The 26,114-nt window shown below is 34.3% G+C and overlaps 1 protein-coding gene and 1 long non-coding RNA gene across 2 annotated transcripts; one reads left to right on the top strand and one right to left on the bottom strand.

Moving 5' to 3' along the window:
* Positions 1–100: 100 nt before the first annotated feature.
* On the bottom strand, positions 101–20,511 carry LOC137027095 (uncharacterized). The gene is made up of 3 exons (XR_010895987.1): positions 19,407–20,511; positions 3,163–3,200; positions 101–3,037 (listed from the first exon to the last, which is right to left on the bottom strand). It is a non-coding gene; the product is annotated as an uncharacterized lncRNA (long non-coding RNA).
* Positions 20,512–23,887: 3,376 nt separating this feature from the next.
* On the top strand, positions 23,888–25,785 carry LOC137027094 (uncharacterized). The gene is made up of 4 exons (XM_067394911.1): positions 23,888–24,026; positions 24,296–24,405; positions 24,553–24,772; positions 25,120–25,785. Exons 1-4 carry the CDS (start codon positions 23,888–23,890, stop codon positions 25,305–25,307), a joined length of 657 nt encoding a protein of 218 aa, XP_067251012.1. The 3' UTR covers positions 25,308–25,785.
* The last annotated feature ends 329 nt before the right edge of the window (positions 25,786–26,114 follow it).

Below are 26,114 nucleotides of genomic sequence, written 5' to 3'. Positions count from 1 at the left end.
ATTTACAGTATTTCTTATTCGATTTGACACATTTTTCCAAACTCAGATCACTGCTCTCAAAACAATAACACTGTGATCTGAACACTTTGTAATTGTCCTAAAAAGATTGTAAGTTTTTAATACATTTCATACAAATTATAAATCATATGCATAATTTTCTAACAACATTGTGTACAAAATTCTCAAATGTGTTGAGCTCACACAACCAACCAAAATTTGAATTTATCAGGAAAAACATTTGCAGCTCTGTTCATTGATTTTACAAAAATCACAATCATTTATGTAGCATTTTTCCGAATACAACAAACAAAAAATCTGTAATTCTTCATATTCTCAAATGCACATGGAATGATTTCATTTGGCCCCAAACTGGTATCTACTGGGTTAATAATACACACATTACAGGAAATGCATTGTTTAAAAGGCATACACAGCTATCACAATTACATTAACTATAAAAACTATTTTTGAAATTGAGAAAAAAAAACACCACTATACAAAAAAAGGTGTAAGAGTGTAAGGTTGTCGAGAGAGTTGGGGGTATAATGGGTGTAATAAGAGGGAGAGGAAGAGTGGGACATGTAGAAAGGGATGAGAGGAGAGGAGGAGAGAGTTTAAGAAAAGGATAGAGCATACGAAGAGTAGAATGGAGAAAAGGAGAGATGGGTAAAGTGGAGAGCATAGTGAAAAGATTAAAGGTGCCCTCGAATGAAAAATTGAATTTATCTTGGCATAGTCAAATAACAAGAGTTCAGTACATGGAAATGACATACAGTGAGTCTCAAACTCCATTGTTTCCTCGTTCTTATATAAATCTCATTTGTTTAAAAGACCTCCGAACAGGCCAATCTCAAAATAACGTAACAGTCGGGGTGTACGCGTAACGTCTGGACAACCAAATCATCAGACTAGGTAAGCAAGCAAGAACAATAGCAAAAATGGCAGATGGAGCAATAATAACTGACATGATCCATGATAATATGATATTTTTAGTGATATTTGTAAATTGTCTTTCTAAATGTATCGTTAGCATGTTGCTAATGTACTGTTAAATGTGGTTAAAGCTACCATCGTTTATTACTGATTCACGGAGACAAGAGAGCCGTTGCTATTTTCATTTTTAAACACTTGCAGTCTGTATAATGCATAAACACAACTTCATTCTTTAGAAATCTCTCCAACAGTGTAGCATTAGCCGTTAGCCACGGAGCACAGCCTCAAACTCATTCAAAATCAGAAGTAAACAATATAACAGTATACAATACTCACATAATCCGACGCATACATAACGGAAACTTTATAAAGATCCATTTGAGGGTTATATTAGCTGTGTAAACTTTGTTAAGGCACTGTTTAAGGCAAGCGCGAGCTCTGTAGACGGAGAGCACGAGATTTAAAGGGGCCGCAGCATAAAATCGGCTCGTTTATAATGATGCCCCAAAATAGGCAGTTAAAAAAAATAAGGGGACACCTTAGACTTATATTACATCTTAACATAATCTAGGGCACCTTTAAGAGAACAGAAATGAAGACCATACAAAAAAAGAAGTTTATTCAAGTGCTATTAGTAATATTTCTCTTTTTATGTACTAAAATTTACACATTTATATAGAAAAGTCTATGTATATTTGGTCTATGCTTGTACTTAATCTTTTGATCAAGATATACTTAAAAGTAATTAAGTATTCTAAGCATATTTGACTTGTAGTTGTGTTTACTCTTTTGATTGAGTAGCCTATTAAATACTTTTTTTCACATAGTATTACATACTTACAAACTTACATTGTTTAAAAATATTGATTTATAAAGAAAACGTACAAGTATACTTGCAGTATAAAACTACTAATCTAGGACTTAGAGTATACTTCAAAGTGTATTTTCATAAACTAAAAAAAATTCTTCAAGAACTAGTAAACTATCAGTATGCACAAGCTCACTTGTAGTACAGTTGCAGTACAAATTAAATGTATTTGTAAACTAGTTGTGTAATCTAAGTCTCCTACTGTTACACTTAAAAGTACACACTAAAAAGTGGCCCACTTTAGTCCCAAGTAGTATTGAAATATTACATAAAATATACTTAAAAATTTATTTGAGAATATATCTTAAAAATATATTTGAAATTACATGGAAAATACACTTTAAAAAATGAGTAAAAAGGTAGTCTTTTTTTTAACTTAAAATAATTGTCAGTGCAACTAAGGATTGTTTAGCATTTAGCAATGTATTAAAAAGAGTTAATTAAATTACATTTTGAGTTCAGAACACTTAAAATCTTAATTTGAAAGATATTTGCTGCCAAATGAGTACATTACACCTGGTTAAGTTTTGATACCAAAACTTGGTATTTTTAAGTAATGTTAAGTTATGATAACTTGATTTCCTTTGATGACAACATTGGGATTTATGTACCTCAACACAATACAAATCACATGATATATCACATCAAAACACATCACATGCTATGATCAATAATTTGATCTTAAAAAAAAATAGTGTTTTGGACAAATAATCTAGAACATTTTGCAAGTTGGATGTTTTTTTTTTTTGTTTGTTTTGTTTTTTACAGTATGGCCTGTCCAAAGTGCTACTATGGCATCCCACTTCTATATAGCCTTAGTGTGGCAAGTAAATGTCCAAACATTTTCCAGAACTGAAGAAAGGTGGATGACCAAGAGCATGTCATTGTTAAACAATACCACCACATGGAAGAGGCTTGTGGGGATGGTGAGAATTCAGAGTTTCAGAGTTCACAAATCAGATGACTCTTCAATAGGGGGAGCCAGGGTGTATGGCAAAATTCGAAAATTGAGTTGACAACACCAGTGATAAAGACATTATGGTCGGTGGAAATTGGTCTTTAAATGGTTTGCGGCCCAGTTGTTGAGCAATGCAATTCAGAAGTGCCCAATCCGAGCAGCAGAATCCTGACCAAGTGAGAATAGGGGTGAATATACATGTTGAGAGATCTGTCCTTCATCTCTTTTCAGAGGTGGGGAGAGGAGAGGTCAAGAAAGGCAAAGCCCAATTTTGCCCACTGTAACACACAGACAAAAAGAAAAGAACAAAAACAACAGGGTCACTGGAGGTTGGTGGTGGCTGAGAGAAAATGTTAAAGGGATAGTTCACAGAAAAATGAAAATTCTGTCATCATTTTCCCACCTGCATGTTGTTCTAAAACCTGTATGACTTTCTTTCTTCTGTGGAACACAAAAGAAAATCTTTAGAACCAAATAATAATTATACTAATGGTTACTATAATAAAATATTATTACAAGGGACTACTATTGATAATGTAATTTTAAAGCATAATAGTAATAAGAATAATAGTTACTATAGCCATATATGGTAACACTTTACAATAAGGTTTCATTACCTTTAGATAACTACTGTACATTAATATAACCTAATGAACAATACTTCTACAGCATTTATTAATCTTTTTGTACCATGTTACTAATACATGAACTAATGAGACATTATTGTAAAGTGTTACTCTCTCTCTCTCTCTCTCTCTCTCTCTATATATATATATATATATATATACAGTACAGTACAGTCCAAAAGTTTGGAACCACTAAGATTTTTAATGTTTTTAAAAGAAGTTTCGTCTGCTCACCAAGGCTACATTTATTTAATTAAAAATACATTAAAAACAGTAATATTGTGAAATACTATTACGATTTAAAATAACTGTTTTCTATTTGAATATATTTCACAAAGTAATTTATTCCTGTGATGGCAAAGCTGAATTTTCAGCATCGTTACTCCAGTCTTCAGTGTCACATGATCCTTCAGAAATCATTCTTATATGCTGATCTGCTGCTCAAGAAACATTTAATGTGTACAATTGTACAACATATTTGTGTACAATATTTTTTTTCAGTATTCTTTGATGAATAGAAAGTTCAAAAGAACAGTGTTTATCTGAAATCTAATCTTCTGTAACATTATAAATGTCTTTACTGCCACTTTTGATTGATTTAATGCATCCTTGCTTAATAAAAGTATTAATTTCTTTAATTTCTTTTCAAAAAAATAAAAATAAAAATTCTTACTGACCCCAAACTTTTGAACGGTAGAGTATAATGCTACAGAAGCTTTGTATTTCAGATAAATGCTGTTCTTTTGAACTTTCTATTCATCAAGGAATCCTGAAAAAAAAAGTACACAACTGTTTTCAACATTGAAAATAATCATAAATGTTTATTGAGCAGCAAATCAGCATATTAGAATGATTTCTGACGGATCATGTGACACTGAAGACTGTAGTAACGATGCTGAAAATTCAGATTTGCATCACAGGAATAAATTACTTTGTCAAATATATTTAAATAGTACACAGTTATTTTAAATTGTAATAATATTTCACAATATTACTGTTTTTACTGTATTTTTAATTAAATAAATGTAGCCTTGGTGAGCAGACGAAACTTCTTTTAAAAACATTAAAAATCTTAGTGGTTCCAAACTTTTGGACTGTACTGTATATATATATTATTATTATTATTATTATTATTATCTAAAATAATATTCTATTAGTAGTAATATGTAAACACTTTAATTTTCTCACAATATACATTGCACATAATTTCTCATAGAGTCTGAAAGGGTTTGTTCGAAGATTCAGTCTCTCTAAACCTCCAGCCTGGTCTCATTGTTAATACGTAGTTATTAATACGTAACTTTAAAAGACACAAAACGTACATATTTGTACGTTTTGAATGGTGCTGAAACGTACAAATACTGACGTAATTATGGCACCAAAACGTAAACATACTTACGTTTTTACTGCGAATAAAACGTAAAATATTTACGAATCTTTCATGTCATAAAAATATATGTATAAAATATATATAAATGTTCCCTTTTTAACATTTTTAGATGAATGTAATATCCCTAAACCCCACCCCGAACCTAAACCTACCCATTTTATACATAATGTTAAAAGAATAAATCATAATGGACAGAAATGTGTAGGAAAATGACAATTTTAGTAAAAATATGACATTAAAACGATATTTTGAGCCACTTATCCTACACCTACCCCTAAACCTACCCATAACAATTTCTTAAAACTACATACTGTTAATAAATGAAAAACAGACAAACAAGCGTAACGTTAATCACAATAATTTATTTTTTGCAAATATGTCAAAAGTGGTACCAAAGGTTAAAATGATGATGAGTTCCAGTCGCAGTCCTCTCTGGCTGTAACGTAATAGTTTTTATAGGGTACAGAGCAGAATATAATTTATTAATCCGTGAAATTATGAATCTGTCTTCTCTCCGTGAAGGCGCGCACTCATTTCAAATGTCAATCCACTGAAACACGGCATATAGCAATCTGCGACGAAGCAGGTGAGAACCAATGAGCGTTCGATATCAGTGCCGTAAATCATGTCGTAACGCTTCTCGAGGGTGGCGCAGGCGCACTGGCGCTATTTTTTAAATTTGAATCATAACGTGCGCGGGCTTTGTTTGTGACGGTCGCTGTTGCTGAGAATGAAGGTGAAGATCGACAGATAAAGGGCTGAATTTGAATCTGTTCCTCGCAAACATATGGATTCTAAAGATATGGAGTACAGCAAACAAATAAAATCCGTGTATCATTCGTTCATTCATTTTTCTATATAAAACCAAAAATCAAAAAACAAAAAAAGAAAGTTTTTTTTTTTTTTTTACTTTTTAAATCCAAAATGAAAAAACGGAAAACGACTCGTTTTCCGATTTTAGATTTTGTGCTCAAATTAAAAATGGAAAAAACGGATAACGAGCCCTCAAATTACATTTTGGTTTTCTCATTGGATGCAAGTGGCTTACCGGAAGTGATCGTTACGCGCGCGGGGAAAGCCCACAGTCTATGGGAAAGCCTCAAAGCGAGTGACATGGCCGGACTGAAGTAGTTAACAATACATATACTAAAATACAATAGTTAGAAAAATATGAGACGAAATAATTAATAAATATAAATGTGCATATACATATACAATAAATACATGCAATGTAAAAGCTAAGGAAACTGAATCATTATATAGAATATATAAAGTTGCTCAAAATATTGGCCATATACAGTGTTTTTTTTTGTGATCAAATTTTTATTGAATGTTACAGGTTACATATATAAGACGTGGATCAAGTGCAAAACACTGAAACTAACCAAACCCACCCACCCACCCACGGCGACCATATAAAACTCCCCCTCTTCCCTCCCACTCCCTCTGGTACAACAGACAGTCAAGCAGACATTCTGTACAAAAAATGGCCATATACAGTGTTAATGCAAAAGTTATTATTAATATTATTATTATTATAGCCAGGGTGCGATTTGTCTGGTCTGGTCTGTGTATCCCTGTATCTATAAAAAATATCCCCCCCGGGCGATGTTACTCCACAAACCACCAAAAGAGCATAAAATACCAAAAATATATATATATTTTTTTTTAAACATCACCAAGTAAAACGCTGCGTTTATATAGAGCTGTCTCTTGACGACCACAACAAACTGGACACTTTTCAGACGCGCATTCCAACTTCACCTCAAGTCAAACCAGCGCGGAAAAGGTAGGCTACAGGTGACTACGAGGAGCTTCAGTTGAACAACAGTGAACTGCGGTCAGATGAGATGTCCATATGTCGGTCAAACTCAATTAACAATTAACATGACTGTTCAATTAGCCGTTATACTGTGCTCGTGGCGCGCACTCAAGAATTGCATGAGCAAATGCGCCGGCGCGCGCTACATAATTACTTTATTATAGCTTAAATAAAGCTATGTAGGCCTATAAATAAAAATAAAAATGTTCTGTTGTAAGTTAAGTCATGAAATTACCAAACATACGATTAAAGCTGCCTCAAAACTGCATGCATGTATTTGTTGACATGGTTTTAAAGGTTTGTATCTCGTTATTCTATTAATAACTACCCATTGATTTTGCATTTCTATCAGAAATTAAGAATTATTAGTGTCATTGTAGTGGTGCAAAATATCTAAGCTATCTAATACTTCAAATCTCAAGGTTAAATCAGATTTTTTTTGTAAAAATGTTTCTGTAACAGCTGCCAAAAATAGTATAGGCCTATTAATATTATACTATAATAATTATTATTATATTGTAAACACTGTGGTTTTAAACAAATATATATATATATATATATATATATATATATATATATATATATATATATATATATATATATATATATATATATATAAAAAACTTTTCAAAACGTCCCCCCATCTGTTTTTTTCACAAATCGCACGCTGATTAGGCTATAGCTACAGCTACATGAATTATTGCACTAATTGAAAAGTAAGTCACATTATCTTTCTTAACTCATGTAATTAAATAAAATGCATGAATTAATAAAGATATTTCGTTAGGGCAATATATTTATATTTTCCCTTAAAACTGTACAAAATTTCGCCTGTTTCGCAAGACCAAAAGCTATGGAAGCCCGTTTCCGCCACTAAATAAAAAATAAAAAGAGTAATTGCGACTTTTTATCTGAGAATTCTGACTTGTTTTCTCACGATTGCGAGTTATAAAGTCAGAATTCTGAGATATAAACTCGCAATTGTTTGATATTTTTTTCTCAGTCAGAATTGACTCTGTATCACGCAATTGCGAGTTTATATCTCAGAATTCTGACTTTATAACTCGCAATTGTGAGGAAACAAGTCAGAATTCTCAGATAAAAAGTCGCAATTACTCTTTTTATTTTTTATTTAGTGGCGGAAACGGGCTTCCATAGCTTTTGGTCTTGCGAAATACGAAATTTTAGGAGTTTTAAGGGACAATATAAATATATTGCCCTAACGAAATAGCTTTATTAATTCATGCATTTTACATGAATTAATAAAGATAAAGTGACTTACTTTTCAATAAGTGCATTAATTCATGTAGCTATAATAGTAATATTAATAATAATAATAATAATAATAATAACTAGTTACTTTTGCATTAACACTGTATATGGCCAATATTTTGAGCAACTTTATATATTCTATATGATGATTCAGTTTCCTTAGCTTTTATATTGCATTTATTTGTTGTAGGCCTATATGTTTTGCACATTTATAGTTATTAATTATTTCGTCACATATCTTTCTAACTATTGTATTTTAGTATGTATTGTTAACTACTTCAGTCCGGCCACGTCACTCGCTTTGACGCTTTCCCCGCGCGCGTAACGATGACTTCCGGTAAGCCACTTGCATGAGAAAACCAAAATATAATTTGAGGGCTCGTTATCCGTTTTTCCCATTTTTAATTTGAGCACAAAATCGAAAATCGGAAAACGAGTCGTTTTCTGTTTTTTTCATTTTGGATTTTAAAAAGGAAAATATTTTTTTTTTTAGTTTTTTTGTTTTTTGTTTTTTGGTTTTATATAGAAAAATGAATGAACGAATGATACACGGATTAAATAAAATGGGTGTGATTTGTTAATTTATTTTGTGCTTTGGTGTATCTTATGGTTGTATTGTCAGTCACTGCATAGGAAAAAAATCTCACAGCAAAATATTACAAAACGATTATAGAAATGTTATTCATTTTAAGGTTTCAAAGTGTAGTCTCGTTTAACATTATGTAACGTTAATGACAATTGAACACAACATATTTGAAAAGCCACGATTTTAATATTAATACATGGTAATTCATATACATTCACACTTTACGTTAGATGTTTTACGTTTTTTAAGCTGCTAATACGTAAGTATTTGTACGCTTTAGTGCTATAAATACGTCAATGTTGTACGTTTTTGTGTGTATGAAAACGTTAGTAAATGTACGTGTGGTAGAACCACACTTCACGTAAAAATACACACGTATTCTCATGAGATCACGTTGAAACCTCTCCTTTTCATGATTCTATGCTCTGATTGGTGAATACATTATAAAATCAATAGAAAACTGTAATAGATGCTGAAAAAAATAGCATCACATAATTGAGTCAAATATGTTTTGGCATTTAAATCAACTTGTATAATATGCTAATGACTAAACTTGGACTCTCTCTCTCTCCCTCTCTTTCTCCAGTTCTTCTGTTGCTTCTAAGTTAAAATGATAAGCTCAAACACTTTACCTCTCAAGCTCTGAGAAGGAAGGAGGAGGAAGCATCATTAATACACACACTTACTGACTCACATTCTCAGTCTCTCTCTCACACACGCTCTTTGTTTTTGTTCAGTGCTCAGGAGTCTGGAAGCGGAATTCCCTGAGTTGGGAATTGCTGGACAATGTAAATGCTCCACAGCTATCAGCGCGGAATGCCGTCAAGCAGAAGATGTGACCCTCCCAGACATTAACTGTGCAGGGGTCAGTTTCGGTATCGTGCTAGTGATGCTTCCGAAAGAAAACAATCAAACAATAAGACACCCACACAGCAGGAGGGGTGCAGAGGGAGACAGGTCATCATCATCATCATCATGATAATCATCATCACCATCAAGCATCATCAAAGTATGTTTTAATAAGGACCATGACAAAACTGGGTCAGTGGAGGCAGCTCTCAGCCAAAACACAGCACACACACTTTTAAAAAAAAATCTTTAATATCTATCTGATATGGAGTTTGCAATTGTTAAAGTGAACTGCATAAAATAAACACAGTATTGTCATTATGTTTATTACATCACTGGTGTGTGTCAGTGTATACGAGTGCATTTTTGTACTGTGTTTTCACATGGGAAAATCTCCCAGCTGTGGAGGCTTTGAGAGTCTGCTGATGGAACATATGGGGCGTTCCTCTAAATTTGTGTATGTGTGTGTGTTTCTGTGTGTGCAGAGGTAACGATCATCTAGAGGAAATCCTCAATCAGACGCCAGAAAAAGTGCTCTGAACAAGCTCACTGACAGAAACATAGGCCTTCACACACACACACACACACACACACACACACACACACACACACACACACACACACACACACACAGCTGTGGCTGCTAACAACCTCAGGGAGCTGCCGACTGCACAAAACACATACATATACACACAGATGCATGGATGGATAGTCAAACTAAATAGTATAAACTAATATTTCCATAACTGGACAAAGTACAAGTAGGCCTACATATGATACACACTACACTTACAGTGAATAGTATTTGAACATCTCACCGGTGCCCAGATGTTAAATTCCATAAATAGTCACAAACAGGATCTTGTAAAACAGGCCTGTACAAGATTTAACAGTAATTTATTTTATTTTTTCACATTCGTACTGTGAAATCAATGCAAACAAGATCATTTTCTGTCACAACAAATTAAGTAAAAAGTCACTTTTGTGACTGTCATAATTTTTGATTAAAAATACTCCAAGCCCTACAAAGAAAGTGGTAACATAAAAAGCAACAGCAAAAAAAAAAAAAAAAAGAATGTTGTAAAAAGCAACCTCATAATTTATTCATGCAGCAGTGCATCATGGAATAGTACCAGAGATTGTATATAATAGGGAGATAAGAGGGTCTGTATCTCTTACCATTGGAGAAAGCGTAAAGGCACCTCTCAGCCTATTGTGTAATGGCAGTGGCATCAGCTGCAACATTCCCTAGTCTGCCTTCTCTTAAAAAAACACATTTTTATCAAGCTAACATCTACATATAGTTCCCAACGAAAGTATTGTTTAGTGTAAAACATGCTGATGACTGGCAAACAGGCTGTTGATTAATTAAAAGATTAGCTGTTTCCCCACAAAAGTTTAATCAGCATAGTGAAGCCTCATCTATAGAGTGCCCCAGGGATGACGCGTTTTTGTAGGCAAAACCCGGAAGCGAGTTAGCGTTTTAGGACTTCCGGTTCCAACGCCGTAAAGTCTATGGGTTTTTTGAATGGGTTTTTGCTAAATCGCCTGAAATAAGGTCTGTGTTTAACAAAGCCTCTAAATACTTTCACGTTTTGATCTATGACATAAAACATGCCAGTTATAACCCCCTTGTAATTTTTTTAACTTTTACTGTATCTTCAAATCGGCGGTTGCTAACAAATTGCTAAAAGGGACTACTTCCTTTGGCGGGGACTTTAGACGTCATCATTAAAAATGGGACATTTGGACAGCATTTCTTATGAAAAAGTGGATAAGTATTCATACACAGCACAGATCGACGTTGATCCGCGACCATGGTGTGCTGTAGTCCGTTTATAGCCTACTGTTAGCCTTTTATATCTGACGACTTTATTTAGGCTTCAAAATCTATAAATGTTGTGTTCACTTGTAAAGATTATCTTGATAGACAAAACGTGTAAGTGTCATAACCCTTTGTTAAACACAGAGCTTATTTTCTGCGATTTTCCAAAAGTCTATGGGAAAAATGAATAGGCTTTCAATCAAGGGAACCCGTGCGTGGCTAACTTCCGGGTTGGCCTACAACAACGCGTCATCCCTGGGACATCCTTTCAAAAAACAGCCTTTGGTCTCCTTCCCTGCGTACCGCAGGGGGCGGAGCGTTAGCATTAGCCGTTACGCTTTTTTGGCTAAAGGTTGCAGGCTTGCTTTCCAGTGGCTTTGATAGTACTGTGGACATAGTGCACTATTGCAGTTTGAAGGTTAGTTCACCCCTGTCTCTCCATAAAATTAAAATTATGTCATCATTTAATCACTCTCATGTCATTCCAAATTTCATCTTTAATACAGAAATTAAGATATTTTAATGAAATCTGAGAAAATTCTTTCCCTTCATTGACAGCCTACGCAACTACCACAGATCATATTGTAAAACTAATTCATAATTGATTGGTTTAGTACAAATCTTCTGAAGAGACACAATCGCTTTATATGATGAACAGATTTAATTTAGGCTTTTATTTACATGTAAACACTGATCAGCGAACATAAACAGAAGCTCAACTTAACTTGCTTGATGAGAACAAACCTCATTGGTTCTTGCGAAGCTCAAACTTGCTGCGTAACACACGAGAATGAGTCTCATTGGTTCTCACACGTCAAGTGAACATTCTTGAGCTTTACCATAAAGGCTGATTCAAAAGTTAACGTCCGCGTCGACATGCATGCAGACCACTAGTGGGCAGTATCCACAGTCATGTTGTGTATCAAGGCAAAGCCGAAGAAGAAGCAGCTTGTCATATACATTGTAAGAGAAGCTTACACATTGAAACGGCAGAGAAGCAGCAAATAGGTAACGACTTCTGTTGCAGTTTGACTGCATGTGTCCCCTGAAACAGAGCGTTTTTCACTCCTATGGAAGTTGAAAACGCTCGCTTTTCTCCTATTGCTCCGCGACAGTTTTTTGACCCGAGGGAGTGGTTCTAGCAGACCAATCACAGCGCTTGCGGTCCATGTTGAATTGACGCGTTGTTACATTTTTGAAGAGGTGCACGTAAGGCTATGTCGTAGGCTACGCTTGGTAAACACAGCCTACGCCGTATCTACGCCGTCCACGCGACGCAGAAGTAGGCTATGGCTGTGTCCGAAAACCTAGGTAGCTGTCTTGCTGCCTCGCTGTCTTATAAGAGAATGACTTGTACGGCAGCGTTTGTGCATGAAGGTACCTCACGAAATTGATTTCGGACAGACTTCTGAGGCAGCGTAACAGTTTAATGGTCTACAGCAATATAGCGCAAACTTAAGTGAGAACTAAACAAATATTTAATTATTAGCCTACAGTAGTAATTTCTCGATAGAAATGATGTCAAAATTGAAATATGTTGGTCAAAATCGTATATTTATACACAAAATGAGCAGCAAAAGCAACTCTCGGACGCCATCTTTATTTTTCTAGCTCAACTGTCACAAGGCGTTTCTCAATGTCAAGGATACTTCCTTGGCAAGACTGGTCCTTCCAAGTCATTTCCTTCAGAGTCTAGGAGAGGCTCCTCTTTAGCATTCAGAGAACACGTAAATGGAACAGACTAGCAAGTGCACGTCATTGCGTCATTACCCCCTCGGTAAACAGCTGCTTGTTTTCTACCTTTACAGTCTATGTTTTCTACACGGAGATGTATGAACGCCTCCGTTTGTTCCTTGGTCCCTGTTAAAAAATACGAGAAAGCTATGAATAACGCTGTGAATGGTATAAATGGTATAATATTAACGTTAAATTACTTTAGACAACTTAACTAGTTATTTATAAAGGATGCCGGTGATGGCAAACAAGCTAACAACGGTCCGGTTCAGTTAGCCATCAATAATGTAATTTGTATTTGTATAATTTATAACATCATTACGGTAGTAATTTGTACTGGCATTTAAACGTTAAACTTTATTTATCTGACATATTTACTACTGTTATAACAAATGTTTGGTAACGTAAATATACTTACATTTGAAAGCATATTGCCCGCTAACGTCCAACATTTTTTTAAAACATTTTTGAACAAGATTGCAAAGCTGCACGCATAGGATTGTGGGTGATTTGAGAGCGCGAAGGATACACATATGCATCCTTTCCTGTGTATGGGATATTTTTTGAACGAAGGACTCAGTCCTTGTTTGAAATTCCGAGGATCCTCGACATTGGAACAGTCCTTTGACGGATGTCGATGACGTAGCATCCTCGAAATTCTGGCTTCCGAGGATCCTTCCTTGACATTGAGAAACGCCTACTGAATGGAAAGCACAGGATTGTGGGATATCAAAGGCAGCTAAGGATACATCCATGCTTCCTTCAAAAATCGATCTGAGGAAGGTATCTCATGAGACAGGAAGTGAAGGACGTGCCTTGATGCCTTACTACCTTGAAATGTGTCCTCAGAAGGCAGCATTTTACAGTTTTCGGACGCAGCCTATAAATCAGCCTTAACGTGTGTGTTGATAAATGTAAATAAAAGCCTAAATTTAATCTGTTCATCATATAAAGCGATTGTGTCTCTTCAGAAAATTTGGACTAAACCAATCAATTAATATGAATTAGTTTTACAATATCTTTATGAACTTTTTGAAGCGTCAAAGTGGTAACTTAGTTGTGGACTGTCAATGGAGGGACAGAAATCTTAGATTTCATTAAAAATATCTTAATTTTGTGTTTCAAAGATGATTGAAAGTCTTATGGATTTGGAATGACAACAATGATGAGTCAATGATGACAGAATTTAAATTTTTGGGTGAACTAAAGAGACGTGTAATGCAGGCACTTGTGTTTACATGTTAAGTATATTTTAATCGCTACATGTTTGGGAAGAACTAACAGACTTGGAAATTATGACTGTCACTGCAGCATTAACCATCATTTGCCAAATGCAAATAATAATGCTTAATTTATATAGCACCTTTCCCATGTTCAAGGACGCTTCACAATAACAGTAAGGAACAAACAATCATTTTACACATAATGACTTAAATGGACAGTAGACATTTGCCAAGTCCAAGACATGTGCGATTGCAGTTGCATATCGCAATACTAGTGCAAACAGTCGAAAACAGAGAAACCATAACATTGCATAGCATTAGAAAGGTGGACAGTTGAAGCCAAAGTCAGGTGCATATGACTATTGGTGCTCAAGGAAGCATTATGACTGGTAAACAGAGCTTTGGAAAAAGTTTAAGAAGAAACACATTATGAATATTAATATTGGTCAAACAAATAGGTTTTTAGTTTAGACTTAAATTCATACAGTGTGATTAAAACAGTTATGAATTGCCCTGAGAGTGTGTTGCATGTATACTTTAAAAGACTGTATGGATCCACAATGCACTTTCTGGCCCTATTCAATACACCCTGCTTATATACCTACTTCAATACTGTATAGTAGGTGAAAAACTGAATGTGAAAAGAGTATCCAAATTCAAAAGTTTGGGGTCACATGCAAATGCATATGCAGTTGTCATGTAATTTTAGAACTATACTGTAAATATTGTTAGGAAAGAATGGTAACTACTAGCCACGAACAAACTATTAATTCACACAAAATTTTACAAGCAGATGCTATATAACCAAACAGATTTGGGTTAGAGAGGACACACTTCATATACTATGTGCAGAAATCTTTGTTTAGATGGCAACTGAAGCCGATACTCTCCTCCTTTCTCACTTCCCCCTGCTGTCCTCTCATTCATTGTGTCCGTCTTGAGGTAGCACAGGCATTGTTTAATCCAGATGGCGTAATCACAACCCTCTCTCGCTGTCTTCCTCTTCCGTTTCATTCAGCCTCCTATTAATATCCTGATCCCTCACTATCCTGTCAGCGAGAAAGACTCAAGCAAACACTAGGACGAATAAAGAAATGGAAAGAGGGAGAGAAGGAGGGAGGAAAAGGAGAAAAGTAGGGGATCCCCAACATGAAGAACAACAGGATGGAAGGGAGCATGTCGTACGGTCAGTTACGGGCAGGAGGATCATGCGTCCAGAAAGAGGAGAGGGCTGAGTTCCGGACTGAGGAAAAGCAAGTCCACCGTCAACCACTTTCACAGACAACTTATTTACTGCCGGAGAAGAGCAGGTTTACGGCTCTGTGATTCAGCCATTTGTGGCTGCAAATGGGACTCAAAGGAAAACAAAGACTTCAAAAGAGCAGGACAGAGTGAGTGAGTGAGAGACAGAAACAGGAGAAGATAGTGGTGAAAACCTTTTGTGAAATATAGGTAACTTCCACAACAGGAGCAGGTGGCTCTCTATATGAGCAAAAATTAAATTACATTAAGAATGTATTGATTAAATAATACTTTCAAATGAACAAATCTTACATAAGTTCAGACTAACGTTCCATTGTGATTCAAGTGTAGACTCTGCAAAGTGCACCACTGACTAAAATTAAATTTTTTTCCAGTCACGTACTATGAAAGTGAAAACATGTGCTCTGAAAAACACTAATTTTTTCCACTTTGCTCTTTATGTGCAGTCTCTAAACTGTCAATATTTCCATTATACCATCACATTATATTTAACAGAATTAGACTTGACAAACATGTCAAATCTGCCTCTGTGATGTGATCAATTCAATTCTCACTAGTGACAACATATTAATGAATCTTATGAATTAAAAATTTCCCTGTTTAATAGCCTTTTTTTTCTCCTTTTTTTTTTATTTTGGCCAATTGTTGTAGGTTTGAACAACAATTCAGGGGCTGACTGTGATAATGCTAATGGGTCCAAAACATCATGACAGAGAAGGTATAATGTGTTACAAGTATAAATTATAAAAGTGTTTTACTACGGAAAAATAAGCGTTATGAATGTAGTAGAATGATATGCATGGTGGCATTTAAGAACCATTATTTCTGTTACTCTGCTGACTGTGAATGAGAAGTGAATCAATGAGAGAGAAATGATAAATTGCATGTATGCATGTATATGTAGATATTTATGTGTGTAGGTTTAATCAGTTAATAATGTTATAAATGTTATTGTATAATTTGGATGTAAATTACAATACTGTTGCAATTAATAAATTAACAACTGACCACAATCTGTTTTTGACTTAAGACCTTGTCATGCCAGTATATCCTTAAAATAATAATTTCTGAATGTTAATAATTTTTAATAATAATAATTTCTTAAAATGTTACTATATAAGAGCTCAGAAACTTTTCACAAAAATATCTTCAATGAGCAAATTCAAGCTTCTTTTGATATAAATACCAGCACTGTTATTAATTCTGCCACACATTTAAATATCAATATGAAAATTTCAGATGCAAAAGCCTCTAAGTGCCAACTGGAATTTTCTTCTAAAATGAGCATTTTTTATCAAGCTTGTATGTTTAGGTTCAGTAATTTCACTTTAATGGCAATTAATAGGTCATTTTCATTTCCATTAAAGTGAAATAACTGAACATAAACACAGATGGCACTTAGAGGCTTTTGCATCTAAAGTCAATAAGGATCATTAGTTAAACATTATAATGTTAACTAACATGAAATAACCATGAGCAATACATTTTTTACTGTATTTACTAATCTTCATTAACATTAGTTAATGAAAGTACATTTGATCATTGTAAGTTCGCAGGGCATTAACTAATGTTAACAAGATTTTAAAAATGTATTAGTAAATGCAGAAATTAACATTAACAAAGATTAATAAATGCTGTATAAGAGAGGTTCATTATGTAGTTAACTAATGTTAACTAATGAACCTTATTGTAAAGTGTTACTCATCTATCCTTTACAGAGTGTTGTTCAAAGTCAGTGATGAAATGTTTAAATTTATGGTCAAATTTGCACAACACGAAAGTCAATGACTGAGTTTAAAACTGATGGAAATGTTTTATTCGAGACAAGAATCTTTTTCTTTTATATAGTTTTTTTCCATTAAACCTTTCCTTTATGTGGAAATCATGTCACACTAGAGGGCAGAATTGACCTATAAAGACAGTTTCAGTTTTACTCAGGCTGAAGAATCTCACAGTCATTGATGACATTTTTTAGATGAAGAGTGATAAGAAACAGCTGTTTCCCCATCATCACTTATGGCTGCATTTTACGCCACAGTAAAGAACTCAGAATGGGAAATCTAAAGATTTCAGGTAAGTCAAAATCAGACATTCAAAATATTTTGCTTTAGCTCATGAAGCCTCTCACTCCTGCATTTTGAAACATAACTTATTTAAAAAAACATTAAAAAATAAAATATACAATATTGTTTATGAATAATATTCTACAGATATTTATTTGTGTGGTGATTTTGTTTACGCACAGATGGGAAGACATTTTTACTTTAATTCTTTACAATCTCTTTTCTGTTAAAGAAATGAAAAACATTTGATGCTGATATTGAAGTGCCTAGTTTTACAAAATCATAGAATCATTATATTTTTTGAGCAATACTAATGTATGACAGTGAAGTGCAGAGGATTGGCAGATAATTTTCTTTATTTTAGTTAGGCTATAGCTAACAAGTTACTTGAGCCTTTTTTCAACGTTAATCATATTCGTCAATATTTTGTACAAGCTTTTGGGTCAGTGTGATGTTTCAAAATAAAGGTTTTGCTCTAAATAGCATCCATCTGTAGCCTACATTTCAGGTGTGTGTGTGTGTGTTTTTTTTATCTGGTCTGTATTAGGTTAGTGGTATAACAGCTAGCATATGTTTGGGTTATTTAAGTTATTTTAGCACCATCAGTAAAGCTGTGGAAGGTTTTAATGTGTGGACAAGTATTTAAAGTTAGAATGTGTGTGGACATACAGTCAACATAATGATAGACTCCATTATGTGTTGCTCACTCTTCGCAGCATTGCTGTTGTTTGCAATGGCAACGTTGCACTGTGGGATATCAGAAAGCATGGACTATATTAAGGGAAACTGTAATGAAGTTATCAAACTACCTTGTAAAGCTACTGACCGAACAACAACGTACCGTTACGCCATGTGGTACAAAATGAAGGTGAGTTACCTAATAAGCTTGTCATCATTAAATGTCAGTTCGTTTTTTTCTACCGAGGATTTCTTAAGTAAAAAAGCAAGATGCATATATAAAGTGACGGTTAGCTAGCAAAGTATTTCCTTTGATGAGAAGCAGCCTCTGCACCTCAGTGGTATATCATCTGACATGTGAAACCTTTGACATGATCGTTCTGTCTAACCAACCAACCAACCAGAAAATGCACACCACAACAAAATCCCCTAACACAGCCGTGTCTTTTTTTCCTAGGATATTCCTATCATCAAGAGAAAAAAAGGAGAGTATACAAACTATACTAACTCAACATCTTTTTTTCTGCGAGACAAAGAGACGTTGGAGTTACATAACGTGCAGCCTTCAGACTCTGGAGAATATAAATGCTACCTGGCTGCAGACGTTGGGAGTCAAAATTATTATTCTTTCATTAAATTGAATGTCTCAGCCTCAGGTAATTTAGAACCCCTTTCAATCTTAGTTTTACAATCTATTTGACATTACTGTTGATATTCTTTATGTTGGAATCACCCAAACCAAACCTCTTTTTATTAAATTTGTAATTGCATGCAAGATCTCAGAAAAATGAGTATTAAACCAATAATGTTTCTTTTCATTTTCAGAATGTTTGGATGTGAGCACAGTTTATCCTTCCACCACGATCCCTGTCTATTGTCCTGCTGTAGAAGAATTAACTGTTCACTGGGCTGTGATCGGTCTTTCTCTCTTCAGCATGGCCAAAATCATCCTTTGCATTGTAGCTGTGGCGGTGAGTATTATATCAGCTCCAATCAGTCAATCAAATGACCTTTATTTAAAATTTCCCACAATGATTTCCAGGAAACCCAACCAGCACTGCGTGTCTTATGCAAACAAACCTGGCTTTAAATTAATGCTTGCCCACTTGATATTGGATCATTTTTACTATACCGTTCAAAAGTTTAAAGTTATTAAGTTTTTGTATTTTTGAAGAAATTAATACTTTTATTTAGAAAGGTCGCATTAAATTGATCAAAAGTGACAGTAAAGACATTTATAATGTTACGAAAGATTTCTATTTCAAATTAAAGGGTTAGTTCAGACAAAAATGAAAATAATGTCATTTATTACTCACCCCCATGTTGTTCCAGTCCCGTAAGACCTATTTTAATCTTCGGAAAACAAATTAAGATATTTTTGTTGAAATCCGATGGCTCAGTGAGGCCTGTAGCCAGCAATGACATTTCCTCTCTCAAGATCCATTAAAGGTGCCCTAGAATTAAAAACTGAATTTACCTTGGCATAGTTAAATAAGAGTTCAGTACATGAAAATGACATACAGTGAGTATCAAACACCATTATTTCCTCCTTCTTATATAAATTTTATTTGTTTAAAAGACCTCAGAAAAACAGGCGAATTTCAACATAACACTGACTGTTACGTAACAGTCGGGATCATTAATATGTACGCCCCCAATATTTGCATATGCCAGCTCATGTTCAAGGCATTAGACAAGGGCATCCAGTATTAACGTCTGGATCTGTGTACAGCTGAATCATCAGACTAGGTAAGCAAGCAAGAACAATAGCGAAAAATGGCAGATGGAGCAATAATAACTGACATGATCTATGATTACATGATATTTTTAGTGATATTTGTAAATTGTCTTGCTAAATGTTTCGTTAGCATGTTGCTAATGTACTGTTAAATGTGGTTAAAGTTACCATTGTTTCTTACTGTATTCACGGAGACAAGAGCCATTGCTATTTTCATTTTTAAGCACTTGCAGTCTGTATAATTCATAAACACAACTTCATTCTTTATAAATCTCTCCAACAGTGTGTAATGTTAGCTTTAGCCACGGAGCACCATTAAACTCATTCAGAATCAAATGTAAACATCCAAATAAATACAATACTCACATGATCCGATGTATGCAAGCAGCATGCATGACGAACACTTTGTAAAGATCCATTTTGAGGGTTATATTAGCTGTGTGAACTTTGTTTATGCAATGATAAAGTCAAGAGCTCGGGAGGGGGCGGAGAGCGCGAGCAATTAAAGGGGCCGCAGCCTGAATCGGTGCATTTCTAATTATTCCTCAGAAAAGGCAGTTAAAAAAATCAATTTAAAAAAATCTATGGGGTATTTTGAGCTGAAACTTCACAGACACATTCAGGGGACACCTTAGACTTATATTACATCTTGTAAAAACACGTTCGATGGCACCTTTAATGTACTAAAAACATATTTAAATCAGTTAATGTGAGTTCAGTGGTTCAATATTAATATTATAAAGCGACGAGAATATTTTTGGTGCACAAAAAAAAAAAAAAAAACGACATTTAGTGATGGCCGATTTCAAAACACTGCTTCAGGAAGCTTTGAAGCGTTATGAATCTTTTGTGTCGAATCAGCAGTTTGAAGCGCCAAAGTCATGTGATTTCAGCGGTTGGGCGGTTTGACACGTGATTCGAATCATGATTCGAACCAAAAGATTCATAACTCTCCAAAGCTTCCTGAAGCGGTGTTTTGAAATCGGCCATCACTATATAAGTCGTTATTTTGTTTTTTTGGCGCACCAAAATATTCTCGTCACTTTATAATATTAATATTGAAGCACTGTACTCACATGAACTGATTTAAATATGTTTTTAGTACATTAATGTATCTTGAGAGAGGAAATGTCATTGCTGGCAATGCAGGCCTCACTGAGCCATCGGATTTCAACAAAAATATCTTAATTTGTGTTCCGAAGATGAACAAAGGTCTTACAGGACTGGAACAACATGGGGGTGAGTAATAAATTACATTTTTTTTTTATTTTTTGGGTAAACTAACCCTTTAATGCTGTTCTTTTGAACTTACTATTCATCACAGAATCATGGAAAACAATTATCACAGTTTACAGAAAAACATTAAGCAGCACAACTGTCATCACTGATAACTGGAATAATGGCTGCTGCTGAAAAAATTGTTTGAAATAAATTACATTTTAAAATCTTTTTATTACCTATTTTATTGTAATAATATTTCACAGAATTACTGTTTTTATTGTATTTTAATCAAATAAATGCAGCCTTGCTGAGCATGAGAGAATTCTTTTCACATTTTGAGATATAAAGCCACACTTGTGAGAAAAAAAGTCACATTACAAAATGAAGCAGCTTTTCCATAAAAAGAAAATTATAAAGCCAATAGATCTATTTTCATTGTATTATGTGTGGTGTGGAAGTGAAACATAAAGCATAAATTCTGACATTTTTAAAGTTTTAATCTTGTTAAAGACTCATGAAGTGAAAAATGGAGCTTTGTTTTTTTTGAGGCCATCTCTATGCTTCAGTTGTTTACTTCTAAATGTTGATTAAATTATCATTTAAATCTATTAGGCATTTCATGGTTATGCCACAACCCTTCAATGTGTTTCTGGTCTGATTCTCAGTTACATTGTTTTGGACCTGTTATTATATGCATACATAAACATGCAGCTCACAGACCTGAAGCGATTTTTTATTTTATTATTTTACACTTTTTTTGCATTTAAGTTCTCCAGAAACTGTTGCACAACAGGAAACAGAGATGGTGAGGCCCATAAGTCATCTCCCCTCGCTTCACACGAATCCCTCTCGCTTACATACATACGCCCCCCGACAATGTTTGTGGTGGTTTATATCACAGGAAATATATTTTTTTTCTTTTTTCTGCAGAACCCTGTGATGTTGTTATAGCAAACAGATAATGTTGTAGACATCAGCACTGTGTGTGCATTTCAGATTTTCAATTCTTTTACCACCTGATTGTTTTGCTGTAACAACTGGCAAGTCTATTGATTTCAAAGATTACTGAAATGACTTAAACCACATGGCTGATTGCTAAGAGTATGTGGGAGAGTGTTTTTGTGTGGTTCTGAAGCCTTGCTGATATAAAATTTCCTTTCACAGGTGTGTGATCGAGTCATATTTAGCACAGTGTGAAGAAAACAGGAAATAACGGGAAGCAAGACTGGAACAAGGTCAAGCTCGAAAGACTGAGATTCACAAAAAAATCTGATGGCGCCTATTTAGTTTTACGCATCCATTAGCAAAGCTAAAACAGTCCAAAACTGTAAACATTTACAAGGTTGTTGCCACCATTAGGTTGGGTTCATGGTGTTTGTTTCATTTCTGTGTGGTTTTGCTATTCTTAATTACTTTTTATAGATGGTTTATTCCTAGGGGAGGAGGGACGACCTATAATGGGGGCTGTTTTATAGCTGTTGAGGGAGATGGAGAGTCATGGCTGGTTGAAAATTATTAGGCCTGTACTCCGTCACAGTGGCACATGTTGCTTTTTTTTGTTTTTATATTTTTTCCTACATTTTTTAATTGTACATCCTCTGTAAATATTTTTACTATCAGTAGCAGAATTACATACTTTATGGTTCTCAAGGGTTAATATACTTTATTATATATGAATAAATGGTAACACTTTACAATACGGTTCATTAGTTAACTACATTTGTTAACATGAACTAAAAATGAACTGCACTTATACAGCATTTATTAATCTTTGTTAATGTTAATTTCAACATTTACTAATACATTATTAAAAGCTTGTTAACATTAGTTAATGCACTGTGAACTAACATGAACAAAGAATGAACAACTGTATTCTCATTAACTAACACTAACAAAGATTAGTAAATACAGTAACAAATGTATTGCTCATTGTTAGTTCATGTTAGTTAATCCATTAACTAATGTTTAACAAATGAACCGTATTGTAAAGTGTTACCGAATAAATTATTAATAGGGGAGTGCGGGGCACAACCTAATGCTTTTCACTTTCTCAGTTTGTGTAAATCTACTTAAGGTTCAGGGAATTTCTTTTGTTCCACATTAATTTCACACATGTCTGCTACAAATATGTGGCTTTGTTTCATTAATACAGTGTATACTTTTTTCTTTATTTACCTTGAAAGAAGGGAAGTGAAATGTGAAAACATGCCCCATAGGTGGGGCACGTTGTAACATGACCATAAGACAGCTAAAAATTAAACTATGTGTTCCACGCTCCCCTGTTGATAAGATATGGATAAATATGCAGGCAATAGGCAAAATATTTATTTGTATAGAAATTCACTTATCCATCCTGTTATGGACAGATGAATATTCAACAGAAATGTTGGCTTATAATGGTTTGAATTCATTTCAGTTCATTTCTTCAGTAGCTAAATTGCTGACAGAATGTTTCAGTTCACTTCTAGTTTACCTGACACTTTCACTGGAATTCTTTGTCAAGTTTTATGTACCAGTTTCACAATTAGGCCATTATAGTGAAAAGTCGAACTGAGAGAGACAGAGAGAAATGAAAATGAAAGAAAGAAACACAACTATATCCAGGTTTGGGATAAAAATAAATCGTGTTATGTAGCCTATTTACCACTTTCTCTGTACATCCTGTTTTAAGACTTATTATTATTTTATTTTTTTTACTGTTAAACCGTATAATAGTACCAAATACTATATTATAATTTTATACTATATTGTACATTCCCAATATGTAGACTACTGGACAACATTTTACAAATATAACTAGATTAAATTGTGAAAACAATAAAATTAGAAAATGTTCAAATGAACGTTGGTGTGTGGTGTTGTTGTTATTCGAATCGACCAATAAGATCGCTTTCCTGCATTTCCGGTGTGAAGAGTTCTGCAGAAGAGAAAGCGCAAGGAAACAAAACAATGATCATGCACATCTACTTTTTAATGCGTAAGTAAAAAATGCATTTATTATTACGTGCACACCGTCATATATTGCATAATGGCAAGAAATATAAACACGTAAAAAACAAGTAAATATTAGAGAAAAATAAAGTGAAAGTAACCTACTGAATGTTTACGTGAACAAAGTTTCCGCGTTCGCGTCACCAAAACAAAAAAGCTGCAGTCATGATCTTGTTTGAGTGTGTTTTCATAAAATATACTTAGTGCAGCCTCTAACAAATACATAAAAATTGTGTTATAATTTTTCTCCTTCAGTCCATCTGGTTTACTTCACACTGTCAATTGAGGAGCACCAGTGGATTAAAATACCATGTCAAGCTAACACGGAACAAGATGTAAAGTACAGGAGAATCACCTGGTACAAGGTTTGTATATGCATGTCAGCAAACCTGTCAGTCGCTCAGTCCGAGTTAACAGCCACATAATCGATACATTTAGTTTATTTCCTTGGATATATAAGGAGGAATATGTTTCCTGGAGCAATGTGTTATAAAAGAAAACTTATTTTACAGGTTGAGGGTTCTGATGTGCTGACTGGACTTGTTTCGAAAGATCTGCTAAAAAACACTAGAACACTCTTTAAGTTTGCAAATCATTCCTATGAAGTGGGGGAGGACAACTCTCTCCTGGTCCCTGGTCCTACTGAAGAAGACTGTGGTGTTTACAGGTGCACCCTTTGGCCTCCACTGGGTCATTACATTCAGGAAGGAAATACAGAGTATTATTCAGCAGGTGAGAAAGGGGAGGGGAAGTTATTTTGATTAAAGATTATGAGGGCACACAATTTGAAAAAAAAAAAGAAGTAATTTATGAATAGCCTACTGCAATATTCCGTAAAAAAACAATGGTCAATTTTGAGGTCGTGGTGACTTAAAGACTCTGCCTGTAAGTGTTTTAGGAGAAGTAGGACTATTATAGGAGAAGTATCATAAAAACATTTCCCTTATTTATAAGCTGTGACATGCACAAAACATTTGTTTCATTTTTACAGTTTGTGTTTGGAACTAAATTCCCCTTAAATGATAGATGTGATGTGAACAAATAATTAAAACACTGTGTGTGTTTGTTTTTGTGCTTAGATTGCATAAAGCCTCAACTGCAAGCAGTAAGCATCAAGAAAGACACCCTGTCTGCCAATCATCAATTCATCATAGTCATATGTGTGCTGAGTCTGATTGCTTGTGCTGTTATTATGTTTCTGAACCTCAAAATGAATAAGAAAGATAATATTATGAAAAAACTTGTGCAAACGGATGAAAGCATATAAGTATTGTTGTTGTTGTTCAATATGTAAATTTATTTTGCATTTTTTCACTTTGTCAAAACAAATAAAATAAGTGTAGCATTTGTGTTAAAACGATGTAAATACAACAAAGTAGTATTTTCTTGTTTTTATTTGTTATTTGATTTAAGCAATTATTATTAATAATCACCTTCTGTGAAAATTCTTAATAAATACTGCAAGTTAATGATGATGGAAGATGCTGCTTTAATTTTACTGAGCTGCCGAATACTCACTCAATACATAGGCTAATTTCGAATTCATTTTAATTTGTACGCGACCAAAAGGGATGATATCGAAGTGGGTGAGTTGTTTACACTTTTAGTGTACAAATTCGCTCATATCAAAAAACTGCAACAAGTCATATGATTTCAGAAAAGGAGATTTTGTTACGTCATAAATGTTTTGAAATTTCAGTGGTTCACCACTGGGGGGGGTGTGACTTTGTTTTGAATCAGTGGTTTGGAGCTTGTATCAAACTGCCAAAGTATTTGTAAAGCTTCCAAGCTTCATGAAGCACTGCAGTGTTTTGAAATTTCCCATCACTAGATATTGTTGAATAAAGTCATTATTTTGTTTTTTGGCATACAAAAAGTATTCTCGTCACTTTATAATATTAGGGTTGAACCACCGTAGTCACATTTACATTCATTGTTTTAAATATGTCATTAGTAGCTTTCTGGGTATCTGAATCTGTTAATTATTTTGCTGGTGATGCAGGCCTCACTGAGCTATCAGATTTTATCAAAAATATCTTAATTTGTGTTCAAAAGATGAATGAAGGTCTAACGG

The sequence above is a fragment of the Chanodichthys erythropterus genome, chromosome 9, assembly GCF_024489055.1.
Source record: "Chanodichthys erythropterus isolate Z2021 chromosome 9, ASM2448905v1, whole genome shotgun sequence".
Lineage (NCBI taxonomy): Eukaryota > Metazoa > Chordata > Actinopteri > Cypriniformes > Xenocyprididae > Chanodichthys > Chanodichthys erythropterus.
Note: the sequence above shows the minus strand (reverse complement) of the source record. Positions and strands in the feature narration are given on the sequence as shown.